We start from the raw sequence: 20,000 nt of genomic DNA on the forward strand, positions 1-20,000 counted from the left end.
GTGTGTGTTTTATATATATATATATATAATATATACATACATACATACATACATACATACATACACACACACACACACAGTGTATATACAGTATATATATAGCTAGAAAGCTAGAAATGGAGTGAAAAAAAATTGACGGGTAGGTTGCTGTTTGCCACCAAGATGTGTTTCGAAATACACGAATTTCCAATTACACGAGGCCTTTCATCGACCAAATTCTCGCATAATTCGGGACCCTACTGTATATATATATATATATATATATATACATATGTATATATACATATATATACCAAGGCACTTTCCCCAATTTTGGGGCTAGCCGACATCAAAACAAATGAAAAAAAGGGGACCTTTCCTCTCTACGTTCCTCCCAGCCTTACCAGAGACTCAACCAAGTTTGGCTGATACTGCTAGGGTGCCACAGCCCACCCTCCCCCATTATCCACCACAGATGAAGCTTCATAAAGCCGAATCTCCTACTGCTGCTACCTCTGCTGTCATCCAAGGCGACTGGAGGAAGCAGCAGGGCCTATCGGAACTGCGTCACAATCACTCGTCATTCATTCCTATTTTTAGCATGCTTTCTTGCCTCTCTCACATCTATCCTCCTATCACCCAGAGCTTTCTTCACTCCATCTATCCACCCAAACCTTGAACTTCCTCTTGTACTTCTCCCTTCAACTCTTGCATTCATCACCCTCTTTAGCAGACAGTCATTTTCCATTCTCTTAACATGGCCAAACCACCTCAACACATTCATATCCACTCTAGCTGCTAACTCATTTCTTACACTTGCTCTCTCCCTCACTACTTCGTTCCTAACCCTATCTACTCGAGATACTCCAGCCATACTCCTTAGACACTTCATCTCAAACACATTCAATTTCTGTCTCGCTGTCACTTTCATTCCCCACAATTCCGATCCATACATCTGCTTCCACTCCACCATTTGCTGCAACAACAAACCCCAAGTACTTGAACCTCCTCAAGTAACTCTCCATTCAACATGACATTCAACCTCGCACCATTTTCCCTTTTTGTACATCTCATAACCTAACTCTTACTCACATTAACTCTCAACTTCCTTCTTTCTCATACCCTTCCAAATTCTGTCACTGATCGGCCAAGCTTCTCTTCTATCATCCGCAAACAAGTGATTTACCTCCCATTTATGATCATTCTCGTCTACCCGTTTCAATCCTCGTCCAAGCACTCGAGCATTCACCTCTCTCACCACTCCATCAACATACAAGTTAAACATCCATGGCGACATCACACATCCCTGTGTCAGCCCCACTCTCACCGGAAACCAATAGCTCACTTCATTTCCTATCCTAACACATGTTTTACTACCTTTGTAGAAACTTTTCATTGCTTGCAACAACTTTCCACCAATTCCATATAACATCATCACATTCCACATCGCTTCCCTATCAACTCTATCATACGCTTTCTCCAGATCCATAAACGCAACATACACCTCCTTACCTTTTGCTAAATATTTCTCGCATATCTGCCTAACTAAAACTTTAAGTGTAATTAAAAACCTATTGAACCATCCAATAGAACCCTTCTTTAATGTGAACCCCTGAAATTTTGTTTTCTTAAGTTCATTATTTCAACTAAGTATTATGATGGTACTGATGCATTTTAATTTCAAACTTGTTCTTCAAAGAGTAAATAAAGGCCTAGTTTTGGGAGGGCTTGGGGGCCTGTCCCCTCTAAACCCCAGGAATGTTAAACTTAAGAAATATTTTTTTTTAAATTCCCATATTGTAACAGCCCATCAACATCATTACAGTGAACCCTCGTTTATCGCGGTAGATAGGTTCCAAACCCGACCGAGATAGGTGAAAATCCGCTAAGTAGGGACACCATATTTACGTATTTATTTAACATGTATATTCAGACTTTTAAAACCTTCCCTTTACGTAATACTGTTAACAAACTACCCTTCAATGTACAAAACACTTAATGCATGTACTACAGTACCCTAAGCTAAAACAGGCACAAATATTAAAGGCGATTTTATATCATGCATTACCTAAACACGCCAAAGAGCACGATAAAAAATGACAACCAATGTTTTGTTTACGTTTATCTCTGATCATAATGAAGAAACAAACGCATTTATACATCCGTGTATAGGTTAGTTTTTGCATCGATTATATTGATTATATGTTGATTTTGTTATTACAGTACCAATGTTTTACTTAATTTTTCTTAGGACTTCCAAATAAATTAAATGAATGCCATTTATATAATGTTTTTCTTTATGACGCTGCCTGAAACGGAAACCTTCCATTTGTTTACCGTACGCTCCATCTTCGATCGTAATAAACAAATAAAGGCATTAAACGTGCATGATGAAAGTGATAAATAATGATATTAAAAGCTTTTAGTAAATATGTTATTACAAATTTTATTTACCGTATCTATATAAAATCCTACATATGTAGCAAAGCAGGAAAACAATTTTTTTTCTCTTTTTTTTTTTTTTGGCGTTTAATCAACAATAACAAACTGCCGCTAATGACCGAATGATAATTTACGAGAGAGAGAGAGAGAGAGAGAGAGAGAGAGAGAGAGAGAGAGAGAGAGAGAGAGAGAGAGAGAGAGAGAGAGAGAGAGAGTTGTTTTAAATGTAATAAACCAAAAAATATGATAGGTTATAACATGTATATTCAGACTTTTAAAACCTTCCCTTTACGTAGTACTGTTAACAAACTACCCTTTAATGTATAGAACACTTAATACATGTACTACAGTACCCTAAACTAAAACAAGCACAAATATTAAAATGTTAGAATATTAAAGTAGTATAAAAAAATAAAGATTGTTACTGTACTCACCACGAAAGAAGTTGAAGAAAAACTTGAATGATGATGGCAATGAATTTGCTGCACAGTAGAAATGATGATGATGAAGCTGATGATGTCTTCTACTGTGCAGCCAATGATAGTATTTTACGTCTCTTCAGACGGAGGTGTCTTTTCCTGGGAGACCTCTTCAACTTCTTCCTGGGACACTTCAATTTCTTCCGAAGGCATAGTAGCAGGAGGAACTGGCTCTTTTTTGCAAGGCTGGAAGAACATTGGGATCGGAAGTTGCTGCCGCTGCTTCTTTTTTCGTTCGAAGAGCATCCTGTAGGGAGTTATGTCTTCATCGATTTTGTTGCAGAATTGCATAGAACGAACCATATCCTCGTCCCACTCTTGCGACAATTCTTTCAACTCCTTCGCAAGGTTGCAGAGCTTGGCAAGCCGTTCTAATGTTAAGCCCGTTTCTTCGACATTTTCTTGGGTCTCTTCCTGTGTTTCACTGTCGTCTTCACTGGCCGATTTCGTCAGGTCTTCGAGGTCTGCGTCAGTTAGTGGCTGGGAATGGCAGTCCAAAAACTCGTCGACATCTTCAGTCGTCGTGTTACCAAACCCGTCACCTCCAATTATCGCAGCCAACTGCACAGATTTCCGTATTGCAGAGTGTTGAATCTCAGCAGGTGTAAATCCCTCGTCATCGTAAACAATCTGGGGCCACAACTTCTTCCAGCTCGCATTAACAGTAGCAGGTTTCATTTCTTTCAGTGCCTTCTGGATGTTCTGCAGGCACGTGGCTATTGTGTACTTCCGCCAGTACGCCTTCAAATTGAATGTTTCATCCTCATCATCTTGAGCAGCATCCACACACGCAACGAGGTCCGCCAAGGTATTCTTCGTGTAGAGGGCCTTGAACGCCCTGATAACCCCCTGGTCCATCGGTTGAATTAATGACGTTGTGTTGGGTGGCAGGAACTCAACCTGAATGCCCTCATGCGACAGATCAATTGCGTGTCCACCAGCGTTATCCATAAGGAGAAGGATCTTAAATGGCAAGCCCTTCTCTAAGAGATATTTACTGACTTGCGGGATAAAACACTGGTGGAACCAGTTGGAGGTCAGCATCTTTGTAATCCATGCTTTTGGATTATGCATCCAGTACACGGGAAGGAGATTCTTATTTTTATTTTTCAAAGCGCGAGGGTTTTTCGATTTGTAAATAAGCCCCGGCTTTAGCAAAAATCCAGCAGCCTTGCCACACATCACGAGGGTAACACGATCTTTGAATGCTTTAAAGCCAGAGGCTTTGGCTTCTTCTTTGAACAGAAAATTTCGTGACGGCATTCTCTTCCAAAACAAGCCGGTCTCATCCATATTAAACACTTGTTCCGGCTTGTATCCACCTTCAGTGATAATGTTCTTAAATGTCTCATTCGCGTAAGTTTCAGCAGCGGTAGTGTCAGCGGAAGCAGCCTCGCCATGCAGGGAAACGCTTTTCAGGCTGAAGCGTTTCTGAAACTTCGCGAACCATCCTTTGCTGGCGGAAAAACGTTGTTTCTGAGGCTGGGAATCATTGGATGTCCCTGCTTGAGGTTCATCTAGTACATCATCTTCGTCTTCTTCATGTTTCTCTGTATTCTTTTTCAAAAGGCCTAGTTGTATCAAACCTAGGTATTCTATATACCTTTCTGTTGGGTACTTTCAATTATAATTTCAATGTGGTAATGAGGAGCGGGTGATCACTACCAATATTGGCACCTCTATAGCTTCTTACATTTCTCAGAGTCCTCCTTCTCTTTTTATTAATGCCAATGTGATATATTTGATTTTTGTAATTGCCACATGGTGAAGTCCATGTATATTTGTGGATGTCCTTGTGCTGAAAAAGAGCAAAAGAGCACCTCCAATGACAAAATTGTATGCTGAACAGAAACTTATGAAATTTTCCCCCATTTTCATTTGCATCTTCACCAAAACCCTCGACACCCATCACATTCTCTATCCCTTGATTATTCCTTCCAACTTTAGCATTGAAGTCGCCAATCACAATTTTCATATCTCTCTCAGGGATCTCATCTATTACACTCTGCAGTTCTTCATAGTATTTGGTAATCACTGAGTGTTTATTTCATCATCTCCTTTATGGCCTTCTGAATATTTTGGAGACACTGCAATATTGTCCTCACATCAGTACTCCTTCAGTGAGAAGTTATCATTTGCATGCATAGACTCGACCAGATGTTGCTGGGAGTTTCGCATATTAAGTGTCTTGAAAGCTGTGTTGTGTTCAGTGGTAAGTATTCTACCTGTACGCCCTTATAATACAGGTCGATGATGTGGCCACAAGCATTGTCCATTAGAAGATGCCCTTTTATAGGCCTCTTTTGGCAAGATAAAGCTTGGCTTCAGAGATGAAGCACTGGTGTAACCAATCTGATGTCAGTGCTTTCATTATCATGCCTTTTGCTTGTGCCTCCAATGCACGAGCAGCAGCAAGGCTTTATTTTTTTATTTTTAGGGCCATTGGGTTTATGGACTTTCAGATTAATGCTGGCTTTATCATAAATCACACAGTCTTTCCCGGCATTATAAGTGTCAGGCGATCTTCGTAGGTCCTGACTCCAGAGGCTTTGTCCTTCTCCTTTATAATGAAAGTTCACAATGGCATACATTTCCAAAAGGGGCAAGTCTCATGCTTATTGGAAAGTTGTTCACATGATTAACCTCCTTCAATGATGATGGAGTGGAACATCTTTATTTATTCATCATCATCTGGTTTGTCAGTAGAAGAAGCTTCTCCATACAGGGACACACACTTAAGATTGAACTTTCTTGAAATTTATCAAACCAGCATTGAATTCGGTTGGTTTGGTGGGAGATGACGTAGATCAGTGGTTCTTAACCTTTTTACTACCATGTCCCCTTAAGGAGCTGCTCTTCCCTCAATGCCCCCTTATTATTTATAGAGAAATTTCACTCAGATTTAAAAGAAATTAAAAACAATACTCTTTGGTTCATTTACTAAGTCTGAATTACATTAGTGAGATATTTGACACCACTTTATTAATGCTACCAGATCTTGGAGTACATGGCTACTAAGATATTTGAAGTGCTTCTTAGCTACCAGATCTTAAATACATGGTTAATGAGATATTTGACTCTTGCCTCTCAGCTACCAGTTCTTGAATACGTTTTCAAATTTTGATAGTGCCCTTCAACGTTTAGGTGGTTTCTATTTGTGGTTTTGATAGCAATGAGTGTGAAAAATGCAGTTTTATATAGATACGTTGATCCAAAAATTATCCAAACATTGTTAGAATCCGAAAAGCCTGGTGTGAGATCAAAGGGTAAACAGGATTGTACTTGATCCAGAATGTCTCTAAATCCATATCTTTGAAGGCTTCTTCAGCTTTGGAGGTGAACTTTAATTCAAGGAACTTTTGGACTTCATCAGCAACATTAACTACCTCACATTGATATAGGTTCCCGATGAATGTTCACGCTTCTCGTCTATATCTGGGAAGTATCTGATGAATTCTGCCTTTTGGTCACGTAGAAGAATGATTATCTGTTTCTTTAACTCAGAATCAATATTGCTATCAGCGACATAAGAATCCAAGTTCCCGAAACTAGCTGTATTTCCATGCTGAATTCGACATTTCCAGAGGTCAGGTTTGGCCATTTTTGCTTGAATGGTGTTATGGTGCATGATAATGTTGACGTTTTTCCCTTGTTAAACTACAAGGGAAAAACGTCAACATTAGCATTTTCACAGCATTCAATGATTCAAAAATGTCCACCAGGTAAACTAGAATTATCAGAAAACTTTCATACTGGAATTTTTCATGATGGTCTTTCTGCTTTGAATCTAGAAATATTGCTACTTCTCGTAGCTCATGAAGCCGTCTAAACATGTTCGCTTTTGACTGCCATGCATATCAAAGAGAGGGGAGGGGGTCAATATATATGGAAAATGGTATGCCTGGAAGACTTGAAAACAAGAGTTAGTAAAGATAATACTTCTGCTTTACTGTATTTGATGGCCTTTAGAACGCAATTTTTTTGCAAACTTTTGGCTAAAAAAATCGCCCTGCATCTTATGCAATGTAGGTAAAGTTTGAGACCTACCATAGGCTTAGGCTAATCTAGCCCAGCTTACGCTAGGTACTTTTACCTGCACTAATCTCCATGCATCCTTATTTTATTTTTATTGATGGTATTATTGTATTATTACCGGTGCTTTAAAAATGAAGGCAATTTAAACTGAAATGCTGTGAGCCATTTATAAACATCAGTTGACAAAATGTAAACATCGAGTTATATTTGCGTTCTCAGCAATCTTTTAACTATCTCTTTCCTTAGCCTTCAATAATTTTAATGGTATTGTTAATAACGGTAGTAATCAAGTTTAGATTAGCATATTTATTTTTCATTAAAAATAACCCATGATTTGAATTATCCTCACTCTTTCTCCGATCAAGCACCATCTTCTGTTTCACATCATACTGTCATTAGCGCTACTTTGTTATTGTTGACTAAACACAAACAAAATGGCTTTTCCGTTATGAGACGTGTAGAAATTTTTAGGGATATGACAAGTAAAATATTTGTAATAACATCTTTACTAAAAGCTCTTGGTATTGTTAGTTATCGCTTGAATGTGTAATTGCATTTGTTTGTTCATTATGATCGGCGATGAAATGTAAACAAAACAACGTTTTCTGTTCTAGGCAGTGTTTATTAGGAAAAACTTGATATAGAATCGCTCTTATTTCAATTATTTTGAATTACTAAGGATAAAGTAAGTAAAACAAAATTAAGTAATAACATTATTTCATAACCAATACTTAGTAAGATATCTATTGTTGCAAAAGGTAACTTATACATGGATAGAGTATGTACATGCGTTCTTTTGTTTGTTATGATCGATGATGAAACGTAAACAAAATAATGGTCTATGTTGCATGTTTAGCAAAAGCATGATGTAAAATGATCTTTTATCTAATTTATTGTGTATTTTCAAGTATAAAACAAAAGCTAGCCTAAGCCCTAATGGTCGTCTTATGCGCGGAAATATACAATATATTTCTGCTTGTACAATGTACAGCTAGACTATTTTCAAGAATATATGCTTAAATACACTGTTTTCTTGAATCTGACCTTATAGGCCGTCAAATACGGTATTTCATAAACTTATCTCTACATTACTGCCCTACGCTCTTGCCTAGAAAATAACAAATACTGTAACTGGATAAAATGTATACTGTTCACCTGAGGTTTGTGGCCCCCCTGGAAACATTCAGCGCCCCCCCCCCCCCATGAGAAAGCCCCTCAGGTGAAGAACTGCTTCCATCGATAGTCTGGTTTCTGGGTCATCAACACCGTTGTCTGAAAACTTACCATAGACATGCTTACCCTTTTCATGTATAGTGTTGGTATCCACTGTAATGTTCTTCTTCACATCATTTATCTAGAAGGCTAATGCTGATTTTATCGTCATGATGGCCGTATTGATGCAAGTTACTACCCTTTTGGCTCTCTTAAAAGTAACATTTGCCGTCTTCTTTATATTCTTTTGGTAATTTTTGATATAGCATTTCTTAATCTGAGATAACAATGCAGTATATTAATTCTATCCACCACAAAGTTGATAAATGTGATTACAGTCAAACCTCTAGCTACGAAAGAATCGGCTTACAAAATTGTCACTTCACGAAAGGAAATGCGAAGAATTTTACGACTCGGATCACAAAAAATGTTTCAGACAACGAAAGGCGGTACGGAGCGGGAGCCCGACCGTATCCGAAACGGATTTTAAAATTCGCGCATCACCACCCAGTAAACTCGCTACCATCCTCCTGCGTTCCCATTAGTTATCTCCCTACTGGGATGCTAGTTACCACCATGAGATTCTGCTCTCCTATTGGTCGGCGTATACTGTACTGTATCCCATCGGCATCGCGCATCTACGCATCGGCGTTCTTATGTCTTCTCATTCCGGCAACGTTATCGTACGCATTGACTTAGTGTTTGTGATTTTGCTTTTGTAACAATTTTACAGTACTTACTGTTATCATGTGTGATACTTACGATACATCATTAGCCACGGGTCCCAAGAAAGTCGCTGATGTCAAGGGAAAGAAGAGGATGATGTTTTCCATGGAGATGAAAATGGAAATAATCAAGAAATACGAGGCTGGCATGCAGTTAAGTGTGCTCAGGAAAATTTTAAGAAGTAGGCAGAAAAAGCTTCTTTGGACGAACATTTTAGTAAGAGGCCTTTGATAGAAGCAGACCAAGCGCCAGCTGAGAAACGAAAGTGGCAGTGATGAAGAAAATACGTAGTGTAATTAAATTTAGAAAATAGAAAGCATGAAATAAAAAAAAAAAATAGAAAGAGAAAAAAAAAGGAAATTTTATTCTAAGTTTATCGTAAAGTTGTGTTAATGTTTCCTGCCATTTGTAGATGCGTTTCCTAAAATTAAGTATTAATGTTTTCTGTCATTTATAAATATGTTTTGTAAAGTTAAGTGTTTACGTTTTCTGCCACTTGTACGTAAACGTTTTCCTCCGTTTTCATCCTCCTCTACCGCCCCACACTTCGCTCTCGGACTATTTTTACCATTTGCTATAATTAAACACATATTTTTCAGATTATCAATGTTAATTTATTATGTATTTATACTGTTTAGTGGTGCATATCTTTTTTATAATCATTTAATGTGGTGTTAATATAGGGTATGGAACAAATTAGGCTATTTACATGTAAAAGGCGACTTGCTACACAAGAAAATCACATACGGAACCAATTAATTTTGTGTTGCGAGGCATCACTATAACAACTCTTGAAAGAGGGTATTCAACTTCCTATAAGGTGGTTGCATGTCATTATTGTCGTCTTCCCCATGACAATCAACTAAACTAGGCTTCACTGGCTTTTTCTCTGAACTCTCCGCAAGTTCCTTCTAGCGCTTTGCACTTTTAACTCGGTTGGTAGCAATTGTATCTTACTTTCACAAGGGAGATACCGTAAAAGAAACACACTTTTCACAACATTATATGAATCACATTATCAATTCTTATGCACACTCCTCACAGTAATTGCTAAGAAAACCCAGGTGAAACATCTTAATAAATAGGAATAAGCAAACAATCTGGAAAAGGCCTGGTCAGTACCATACAACTGAAGAAACTGAAGAGAAAAGTACTAGCACATCAGTATTATTATTATTATTAATTGCAAAGCTACAACTCTAGTGGGAAAAGCAGGATACTATAAACCCAGGGGCCCCAACAGGGAAAATAGCCCAGTTAGGATAGGAAACGAGGAAAAATAAAATATTTTAAGAACAGTAACAACATTAAAATAAATAAAACAAGAGGAAGAAAAATTAGATAGAATAGAGTGCCAGAGTGTACCCTCAAGCAAGAGAACTCTAACCCAAGACAGTGGAAGACCATGGTAAAGAGGCTATGGCACTACCCAAGACTAGAGACCAATGGTTTGATTTTGGAGTGTCCTTCTCCTAGAAGAGCTGCTTACCATAGCTAAAGAGTCTCTTCTACCCTTATCAATAAGAAAGTAGCCACTGAACACTTACAGTGCAGTAGTTAACCCCCTTAGGTGAAGAAGAATTGTTTTGTAATCTCAGTGTTGTCAGGTGTATGAGGACAGAGGAGAATCTGTAAAGGATAGGCCAGACTATTCAGTGTATATGTAGGCAAAGAGAAAATGAATGGTAAGCAGAGAGAAGGATCCAATTTAGTACTGTCTGGCCAGTTAAAAGTCCCCATAACTCTAGCAGTAGTATCTCAATGGGTGGCTGGTGCCCTGGTCAACCTACTAATTAACGTCCTTTTTATAAGGGAATGTATTTACTGTATTCAAGGGATTGAAATTAGCAAATTCTAAATTCTACAATTAACAGATATAGGTTGATTAACCCTTTTACCCCCAAAGGACGTACTGGTACATTTCACAAAAGCCATCCCTTTACCCCCATGGACGTCCTTGCAAAAAAAATGCTATAAAATTTTTTTTTTTTATATTTTTGATAATTTTTTGAGAAAATTCAGGCATTTTCCAAGAGAATGAGACCAACCTGACCTCTCTATGACAAAAATTAAGGCTGTTAGAGCAATTTAAAAAAAATATACTGCAAAATGTGCTTGAAAAAAATAACCCGTAGGGGTTAAGGGTTGGAAATTTCCAAATACCCTGGGGGTAAAAGGGTTAAACAAAGTTTCTGGAGAAGAAGCAATATGAACATCAGGGGAGGCTCATAAAAATAATAGTTGAAAGTTGGTAAAAAGATGTTTTATTTCTTTAACATGTTCTTTTAACAATAGTTATACAAGATGGTAAACAGGAGTTCTAGGTTAACCTCTTTAAATCACAGGAAATTGTTCTAGGTTTTGTTTACTTAGCAGGCAACATATTTTACTCAGTTGCAATAAATTTTATTTGGGTAGCAATATACCAAGATGTATTGTTTAAAGGGTATTGCCATCAAGTATAAAAAAGAAAGTGAATCTCTTGAAAGCACTGTAACCATAATAATATTTTGCAGAGTCGAAGAAGAAATGAGGCTTCATCGTAGCAGTGGAGATCTTCAGATGGATTCTAGTCGTAGGGGTTCAACCTCTACTAGGCGATCTTTTTTTAAACGCAAAAAACACTTTCGTTCTTCTTCAAGAGAATTGGCAAGTTTTATAGATTCTTCGTTAACTTTCACTGAAGCTGCACCAATGCATGAAGAGCCTTCTTCCCTTTCGTACATCAGGGTGGAACGGCTTGATTGTAAGTATTGAACAGCTCCTCGTATTTGCCGTATATCCTTATTCCTTCCAAGTTAATTCATAAACAGTGTTATGATTGGCTTGCTTGATTGTTATTAGAAGAAATGAAATTTTAAAATTTCATAGTAATAGAAATGTCATCATCACAAATGTTAAAAACCAGCTAATATAAGGGTATGTCTAATGTTGTTTGACTTCAGGTACAGTTTATTTGACACAATTTGGCATATGCAACAATAGGGTCATTGTTGACCAGTAACTGTTCCTCTTTTATTTTGATGGCATTCAGCACCCACATTACAGGGCCTGTTTAGTTACTTATTAGTAGTGTCATAGTTCCGGGGATAAATTGTAACTTTCACTGCATAACTGCATTTTAAAGGACATGATATACATTAAAGATGAGTAATTTTCTTTTAAAGGAATGTTTGTAAAAATTATGAATATATACTCACAGTTTAGGAGAGAAGAGAATCTTTTCATCTTATCTTGTATTTTTCTTGTGCTGTGATTATCCTAATCTCTTTACATACAAGATACTTTTACCATTGCAGATATACAATACAGTAGTAGAATTTTTTCAATTCATTTTCTCATTCTCAAAATATACTTGTAGTCTTGGCCAAGGATATGATTGATTGGGAACATAAACCACTTGTACTTTTAATATCAAATTATATATTGTAGTTATGTCTGAAATTTGTGATTAGCTTGTACTTTTATACATAGTTCTTTGAACCCAAGTTAGAATTTTACTCAAGTTTTAAGTTTTCAATCTGTGTTGACTACTGTATATAACTCTCCTATCTAAGAAGTAGGCTATGTGTAAATTATTTTTAATCCTTTAAAAAGAATGGGGTTTTTCACATATTTCTTCATATACGGTACAGTAAAAGCAAAATAAGATGTTAGTTTCATGTTGAATACTTATTGAGAACAGGTGACTAAACATATTACATAGAAGCGTATCTCCACATCTCTCATAAACAAAATTACTTTGCCGTTAAAGAAATTATCTCGATAGTAGAGATAGTGTTACTATATTTTTTTTGAGGAAAGGGTGTTGTTCACTGAATCAATATTAAATAGACACTGATAAGTGAAAATAAATTATCAGTAGAAAATAATCATTTTATGAAAAAAGTATTAGGTATACAGTACATCAAGAACAAAGGATGTTATCAAATGGCAAGTGATCAAGATTATTTTTTCAAATTAATAACCTTAATAATTCAGATTCTTTTTTTATAAATTTCAAAATTGAATTACATTATTTTAGTAGTATACTGTATTTAGATTTTAATAAACAGGTAGTCGTCGACTTACGACCGAGATAAGGACAGAGAGACGCGTCATAAGTTGATATTGACATATGTCGAACTAAAGAAGTGAAGTTTCTGTAGATTTATTAATCTGCGTTATGATTCGGCAATCATCCAAGTCATATTTTACGATATTTTCTTACTGTATATCAATATTTCATATTCTTATTCCATAGGATATCATATGCTCTAGTAAAACATTACATATATTATATTCTATTTTTCAATTTTGGAAACTTTTTAGCAATCGACAATTACCCACTTTTTTCTTTACCTTTGGTTGTGATCAGTTACGCTGTTGATCTGAAGGTCCCGCTACCGTATAAAGATATTGCACACATACAAATGGCGTATTGTTTATATAATTTCTTAACTTATTTGAAATATAATCATGATGAATATTACACCAACACCAGTATGTTACAGGATATCATATTTTTCATATAGTTCGTTTATAGCCATTATTGTTAATCATACAAATATGTTCTCTCTTTTTCTGTGTGCACGCGCATGTGTGCATGCGTGCATACTTACAGCAAGTTAGTTTTTAAAGCTTTATACAGTATTTGAATTTTGGTTCATTATTAAGCTTTCATATTTCACTAGAAATTATTGTGTCCAATTGTTGTTTATTAAAGCATGTTTGTATACTATTTTTCAATTTCAGGAGCATTTCAATATTCAACAATTACTTTGGTTTTACTTTCAGTAGGCATCAGCTGATCTCAAGGTCACACTACCGTACTGCGATTATGCACACACTTTGTTGTTAATATAATTTTCTTATTCAAAATATCTTCATAATGAAGATTGCATCAGCATTAGTTATCTTATGAATACGTTCATTATCTCTCTCTCTCTCTCTCTCTCTCTCTCTCTCTCTCTCTCTCTCTCTCTCTATTTGTTTATGCACTATTAAATCTTCACATTTCTTTGGACATTGTGAGAAATTCTTTGTATCATTACTCGATGTTTCGATTATGGGAATATTGTATTAGTAACACATCGAAAGGAAATCACTTGATTTGCCTCTTGCCTTTTACCAGAAATATGAAGAAATCAAAATTTTTTTCTTGAATTTTAGGTAAATAGTACTATTCTCATAACTACTGATACAGACGACTAAAACGCTCAATATCATTACTCTGCGTTTAGATGATGGGAATTCTGTAATAAGATTACTCTGTAACACCCCGAATGAATATCATTCTGTGCCAGCACACTTCAACCAGAAAACTCGACAAAGAATAACTTGCAAAATATGTAAATCCCTTCTCTTTTTTCTTGCAAGAAATGAAAGAAAATACTAACTTACCAAGCAAAAATATTTCATTTTCCTAATGTAAAAGGAAATATATTTTTAAGAAAATATTTGTCCTATTAGTGTAATTTCTTTAGTGAAATATCAATCTATGATCAGATATTAGATAAAACTAGAGTAGAGTTGAATTTACTCATAACAACCGATACAGACCCACAAAATTCTTTGTATCGTTACTTGATATTTTGAGAGTGGAAATACTAATACTATTCGTTAGCCTTTTGGGAGAAAATCACTGTATTGCCCGGTCGCTTTCCGCCGGTAATATGACATCACCATACATATGAACTCGACAAATATTAATATTTTTCTTGAGGTACCTTTTACTGAAAATGGATACTGTATATTATCAATAAAAGAAACTACTAATTTACCAGGATAAATCAGTTTGTTTTTATACAAGAAATTAGATTATTTCTAAGGAAATATTCGTCCTATTAGCGTACTATTTCCAATAGAATTGTGACGTCATCACCCTGAAAAGATTGTCATAAAGTCGAACAGTCATAAGTCGACGACTACTGTACCTGTAAAACTGCAGGATGTGTAATTGAGCAGCATTTGCAAATCTAAATTGTATTTTTTTCATTTGTTTTGTGACATGATTTTGTTTATTCTAGCTGTTATTCTAATAATTATGATAAGTATCATTAAGTTTTATTGTTGAATTTCTTGTTTTAGATCTAGTGCGACGACCTCTGGTAATGGTGGGCCCTTTATGGGAATTGGTATGTGATAAGCTGGTTCATGATTACTCTCACAAGTTTACTAAATGTGTGCCAGAAATTAGTCGACGTTCCATTGAAGAAATGGATGAGGCTGTCCAAAATAACATCGTAGTTGATTATCGACGACGGGGATCACACTTTGAAGTAACTACTGTTAATCAAGTCAAGGAAATCTGTGACAAGGTTAGACCATAATACAATTAATATTATTGAAATTGTAATAACCTTAGATACTAGTAGTGAGTACTTTCAGCTAGGCTTTGGTATGAGGCACTGTTTTTTAATCATAGAAAAATTACACCATTGCATGCATCTCTTTTACTAATTTCTACTTTATAAATTTACCTAGACATCCCACAAGACTTACAGTTTTATGTTTTTGAAATTTCTGAAAATTCCAGTGACATATATAACTCAACTGGCTCTCATGGCTACAAAAACAAACATCTATATAACTTAACTGGCCAGGCTCTCGTGACTACAAATACAAACATCGTTATAACTTAACTGGGTCTGATGACTACAAATGCAAACATCTATTTAATTGCATGTAAATAGAAGGCTCCTCATTGTATTACTGCTCTTGGCATGGGTATGGGACCAAATGTTTTTTGTTGCCCTACTTTCTTGATGGGGATGCAGGACCAAATGGCTTTTATTGGTCCCACTTCCAAATGAACAACAATTATGCTGAGGTCTATGTCACACACCAGGGCACAATTTGTGAAGACTAACATTTGCCATACCATAAAATCCTCTTTTATTTTTAACCACCTCTTTCAGAGGTAAAGTGAACCAGAACTCATAAAGAGTGAGACTGCTGTAACTTTTGTTGGGACAGATTTGGAATCACTTGTTTGTGTAGCAAATTAACAACTTAGTTTTTCCGCTAAAGCAAGTAAGGTTACAGGGTGTCCACTTAGCCTGGGGTGACATCCAGGTAGCTATAATTCAATATTCAGTTACTATGTATTGCTCTATAGGCAAGACATTAAGTGATACCCATTGCTTCAACGAATGTTTCCCCTGAGTTCATTTCTTTATTAATTTTTAAGCGCAAGCTTACTGTCATAAAAATTAGAAATTGATGATTTCTCTATTGAATGATGTCACCTCCCTCAACACCGTGACAAAGTGCCACTTCGTAACAGAAAGTTTAGCCTAACTTGCTCAGTTTTAATCAGTCATTCTAGTGCACCAGTCAGTAAGGGTTCTGATAGTGCACAGCACATGACAGAGTTGATCACCACTCTTCGAGCCTCATATTCTCAAATTACTTCAGATCCTTCTACTGGGAAACCCTCACATTTCCATGATCTGGTCTGCTCTTTATAACCACTGGATTCCAAGGTAGAAGACCAAGTGGTAACTTGGATCGCAGAAGTAAGTATGTGAGTAATCCCTTTACTCATATATTAATCGTGTGGTTTATCGTATGGCTCCTATGGAACAGAGTATACCTATATTAGATAAGTATTTTATAATTTTGGTGAAAGTTGATCGGTTGCATCATGTTTCAGATGGCAATGAGAATCTGTTTAATATAGGCTTGGCCACTAACATATGTTAAGTTTCCCCAGTAGTGTGAATGTAGGTGCTATTACCTCAACTGCCAAAAAAAGTCCTTTGCCTAGCATAGGCACAAAGGTTACCATTTAAAATAAACAAAAGAGAAGACCTGTAGTTAACAGGAGGAAGAGCTCGACTCTGAAGAGGTATCTCCTTATAATCTTCAAGGAAACATTTCTGAATGGTATCTAAATAAGTTATATGAGGTAAATTCTGCTTCTTATTCTTCTAAGTAGTCAGAATTTGCCACCTCCAAGATTACTTGTATCCCTCAGTTTTTCACATTTTGATAGATAAATTATTATCTATAAATGGAAAGAACAACTAATTCTGCTTCCATTTAGTGTTACTGTAATGCCTTTTCAACAAAAGCGTCATGATCTCTAAAACAAATCAATTTCATAACCATGATTCAAATACTTTCTTGAACTCATCATAAATGTAAATCTTTAAAAACAGTTTTTGAGCTGGTTGCCTTAAAGAAATGCTCTTTGATGGTAATAAAGTATCTTACTCTCTTATGCAGATCTATAATAGGGTATATTTCAAATCTTATAGAAGAGAATTTTGGAGGCCATCAGGATATTTATCTTATTTTGGATTATCAGCCTTGTTTACCTGGTACAATAAAAGTCCTTTTAACAAGCATCTATGTCAGCAAGCCTGAATAAATGGCACTCACCAGCCAAGCTTTTGATTTATTCAATAAATATTATCTAGAATTTGTCAGCATTAATCTAGATTAAAAAAAAATCCATATATATGTTGAATGAAAGAGGGGTCAAAGGATTACCCATTTAGTCAAATCGCTTGGTCAAAGATGAGTAAAATAACCCATGTTAATGACTATACTTAAAGAAATATTGTTGAATCCTCTTTAATTACTTGTACCAACTATCACAATTTAAACCTAATCCTGGTCTGTTTTCTGTTAGTTCAGTATTATTATTATAATTATTATTATTATTATTATTATTATTATTATTATTATTATTATTATTATTACTTGCTAAGATACAACCCTAGTTGGCAAAGCAGGATACTATAAGCCCAAGGCTCCAACAAGGAGAGTAGCCCAGTGAGGAAAGGAAACAATTGAAAATGAAATATCTTGAAGACAGCAGCATCAAAATAAATATTTCCTATATAAATTATACAAACTTCAACAAAAAAAAAGGGGAAGAGAAATAAGATAGAATATTGTGCCTGAGTGTACCCTCAAGCAAGAGAACTCTAACTTAAGACAGTAGAAGCCCATGCTACAGGGGCTATGGCACTACCCAAGACTAGAGAACAATGGTTTGATTTTGGAGTGTCCTTCTCCTAAAATAGCTGATTACCATAGCTGAAGAGTCTTCTACCCTTACCATGAGGAAAGTTGCCACTGGAAAATTACAGTGCAGTATTTAACCCCTTGAGAGCAGAAGAATTGTTTGGTAATCTCAGTGTTGTCAGGTGTATAAGGACAGGAGAGTATGTAAAGAATAGGCCAAACTATTCAGTGCATGTGTACGCAAAGGGAAAATAAACCGTAACTAGAGGGAAGGATCCAATGTAGTACTGTCTGGCCAGTCAAAGGTCCTCATAAATCTCTAGTTTAGTATCTCAACGGGTGGCTGGTGCCCTCACCAACATACTACCTACAAAGAAACCTTCTGAAAGAAATTGACAGCTGTCAAGATTATATATATATATATATATATATATATATATATATATATATATATATATATATATATATATATATATTATATAGATAGATAGATAGATACATACATACATACATGCATACATACATACATATACCAATGCACTTACCCCAGTTTTGGGGGGTAGCCGACAAAAAAAAGGGGGGGGGGCTCTCCTCTCTACGTTCCTCCCAGCCTGACAAGGGACTCAACCAAGTTCGGCTGGTACTGCTAGTGTGCCACAGCCCACCCTCCCCGTTGTCCACCACAGATGAAGCTTCATAATGCTGAATCGCCTACTGCTGCTACCTCCGCGGTCATCTAAAGCAGGGGTCGGAAACCTATGGCATGCATGCCAGACTTGGCACACGGAGTGCTTCTGTATGGCACAGCATTTGATTTGGAGGAGCAAAGGGAAAATCCTGAAAAAAATATTGAGAGAGAGAGAGAGAGAGAGAGAGAGAGAGAGAGAGAGAGAGAGAGAGAGAGAGAGAGATGTGTATTGTGCATCACTTTTATCTTCATGGTTTACATTATTTACTTTATGATTTAAATTATTTTAATTTTTCTATCTATCAATCTATCTATCTATCTATCTTTCTAACCATCTATGTTTCCTATCCTAAGATAGGTGACGGTCAGCATGAATACGATTATGCATGCCTTAATCCAGGATCAAGTAATTTCCTTGATCAGGTCCGATTGGCTACCGCAGTATGGTCCCTTTTATGATTCCTTGAGATCTTGATTAAGCTGCCTGAGTATGGTCCCTGCTGTTTCAGTGAATTTTTCTAGTTTATTGTCAACATAGCTAATGTGATAATAATCAAGCTTCACGTCCGATTATTTCAGTCATCTTAGACATATGATCAAATTCAATCAACAGAATGATCGAGCTGGGTGTGCTCTCTGCTGTGAAAATGTCATGTGTTGCATATCGAGTGTTAAACCACACTTCGAAACAAAAGAAGAGCAGGCTTTCACGGATAGTGGCAACAAAGTTGAGGCTATTAAGAAAGCAGTTACTCGCCATAAGAAACTAAGTAATGTGTTCAAAATCTTGAATGCTATCCAAATCAGTGAAACTGAAGCCAGTTACAAACTAGCTTTGTTTATTGCTAAGCATGAAAAGACTTGCTGATGCAGATTTTTAAAAGCAGCTTCCCTAGAGTGCACTGATGTTATATTTGACATCATATCAAAACAAACAAGTTTCCTTCTCAATGATAAAAGACATGAATGTCTCAGCTAGAACCGTGGTGATACATATTCATGAAATGGCTGATAACGTAAATCAGCAACAATTGGTTACTTTAACAAGTACACATATGCTCAGTGTGCGTGGATAAAAGCTTGGATATTAATATATATATATATATATATATATATATATATATATATATATATATATATATATATATAGTCTTGGATTACAGAGTTTCATAGAGTATCTAACTGACCTGTGTAATTAGATGTTATTCAATTGCATAGTGTGTGTAATTAACCTGTGTAATTCATAATTTCCAATATTATATATATATATATATATATATATATATATATATATATATATATATATATATATATATATATTCTGTATAAAGAAAATGTTAACAAGTGGCAGAAAACATAAAAACCTAACTTCAAAAATGGATTAACCCTTTTACCCCAAAGGACGTACTGGTACGTTTCACAAAAGCCATCCCTTTACCCCCATGGACGTACCGGTACGTCCTTGCAGAAAAATGCTATAA

At 36.0% G+C, this 20,000-nt stretch overlaps 1 protein-coding gene across 6 annotated transcripts in view; it reads left to right on the top strand.

Moving 5' to 3' along the window:
- Dlg5 (Discs large 5) overlaps window positions 1-20,000 on the top strand; it is an 847,504-nt gene that overhangs the window by 806,944 nt on the left and 20,560 nt on the right. For all 6 annotated transcript variants that reach the window (XM_068372367.1, XM_068372363.1, XM_068372364.1 and 3 more), the window contains 2 exons: window positions 11,390-11,619; window positions 14,943-15,172. In XM_068372367.1, the coding sequence (XP_068228468.1) occupies window positions 11,390-11,619; window positions 14,943-15,172 (460 nt within the window). The remainder of the gene's footprint in view (window positions 1-11,389; window positions 11,620-14,942; window positions 15,173-20,000) is intronic.

This window comes from Palaemon carinicauda, chromosome 4 (assembly GCF_036898095.1).
Source record: "Palaemon carinicauda isolate YSFRI2023 chromosome 4, ASM3689809v2, whole genome shotgun sequence".
Taxonomy (NCBI): domain Eukaryota; kingdom Metazoa; phylum Arthropoda; class Malacostraca; order Decapoda; family Palaemonidae; genus Palaemon; species Palaemon carinicauda.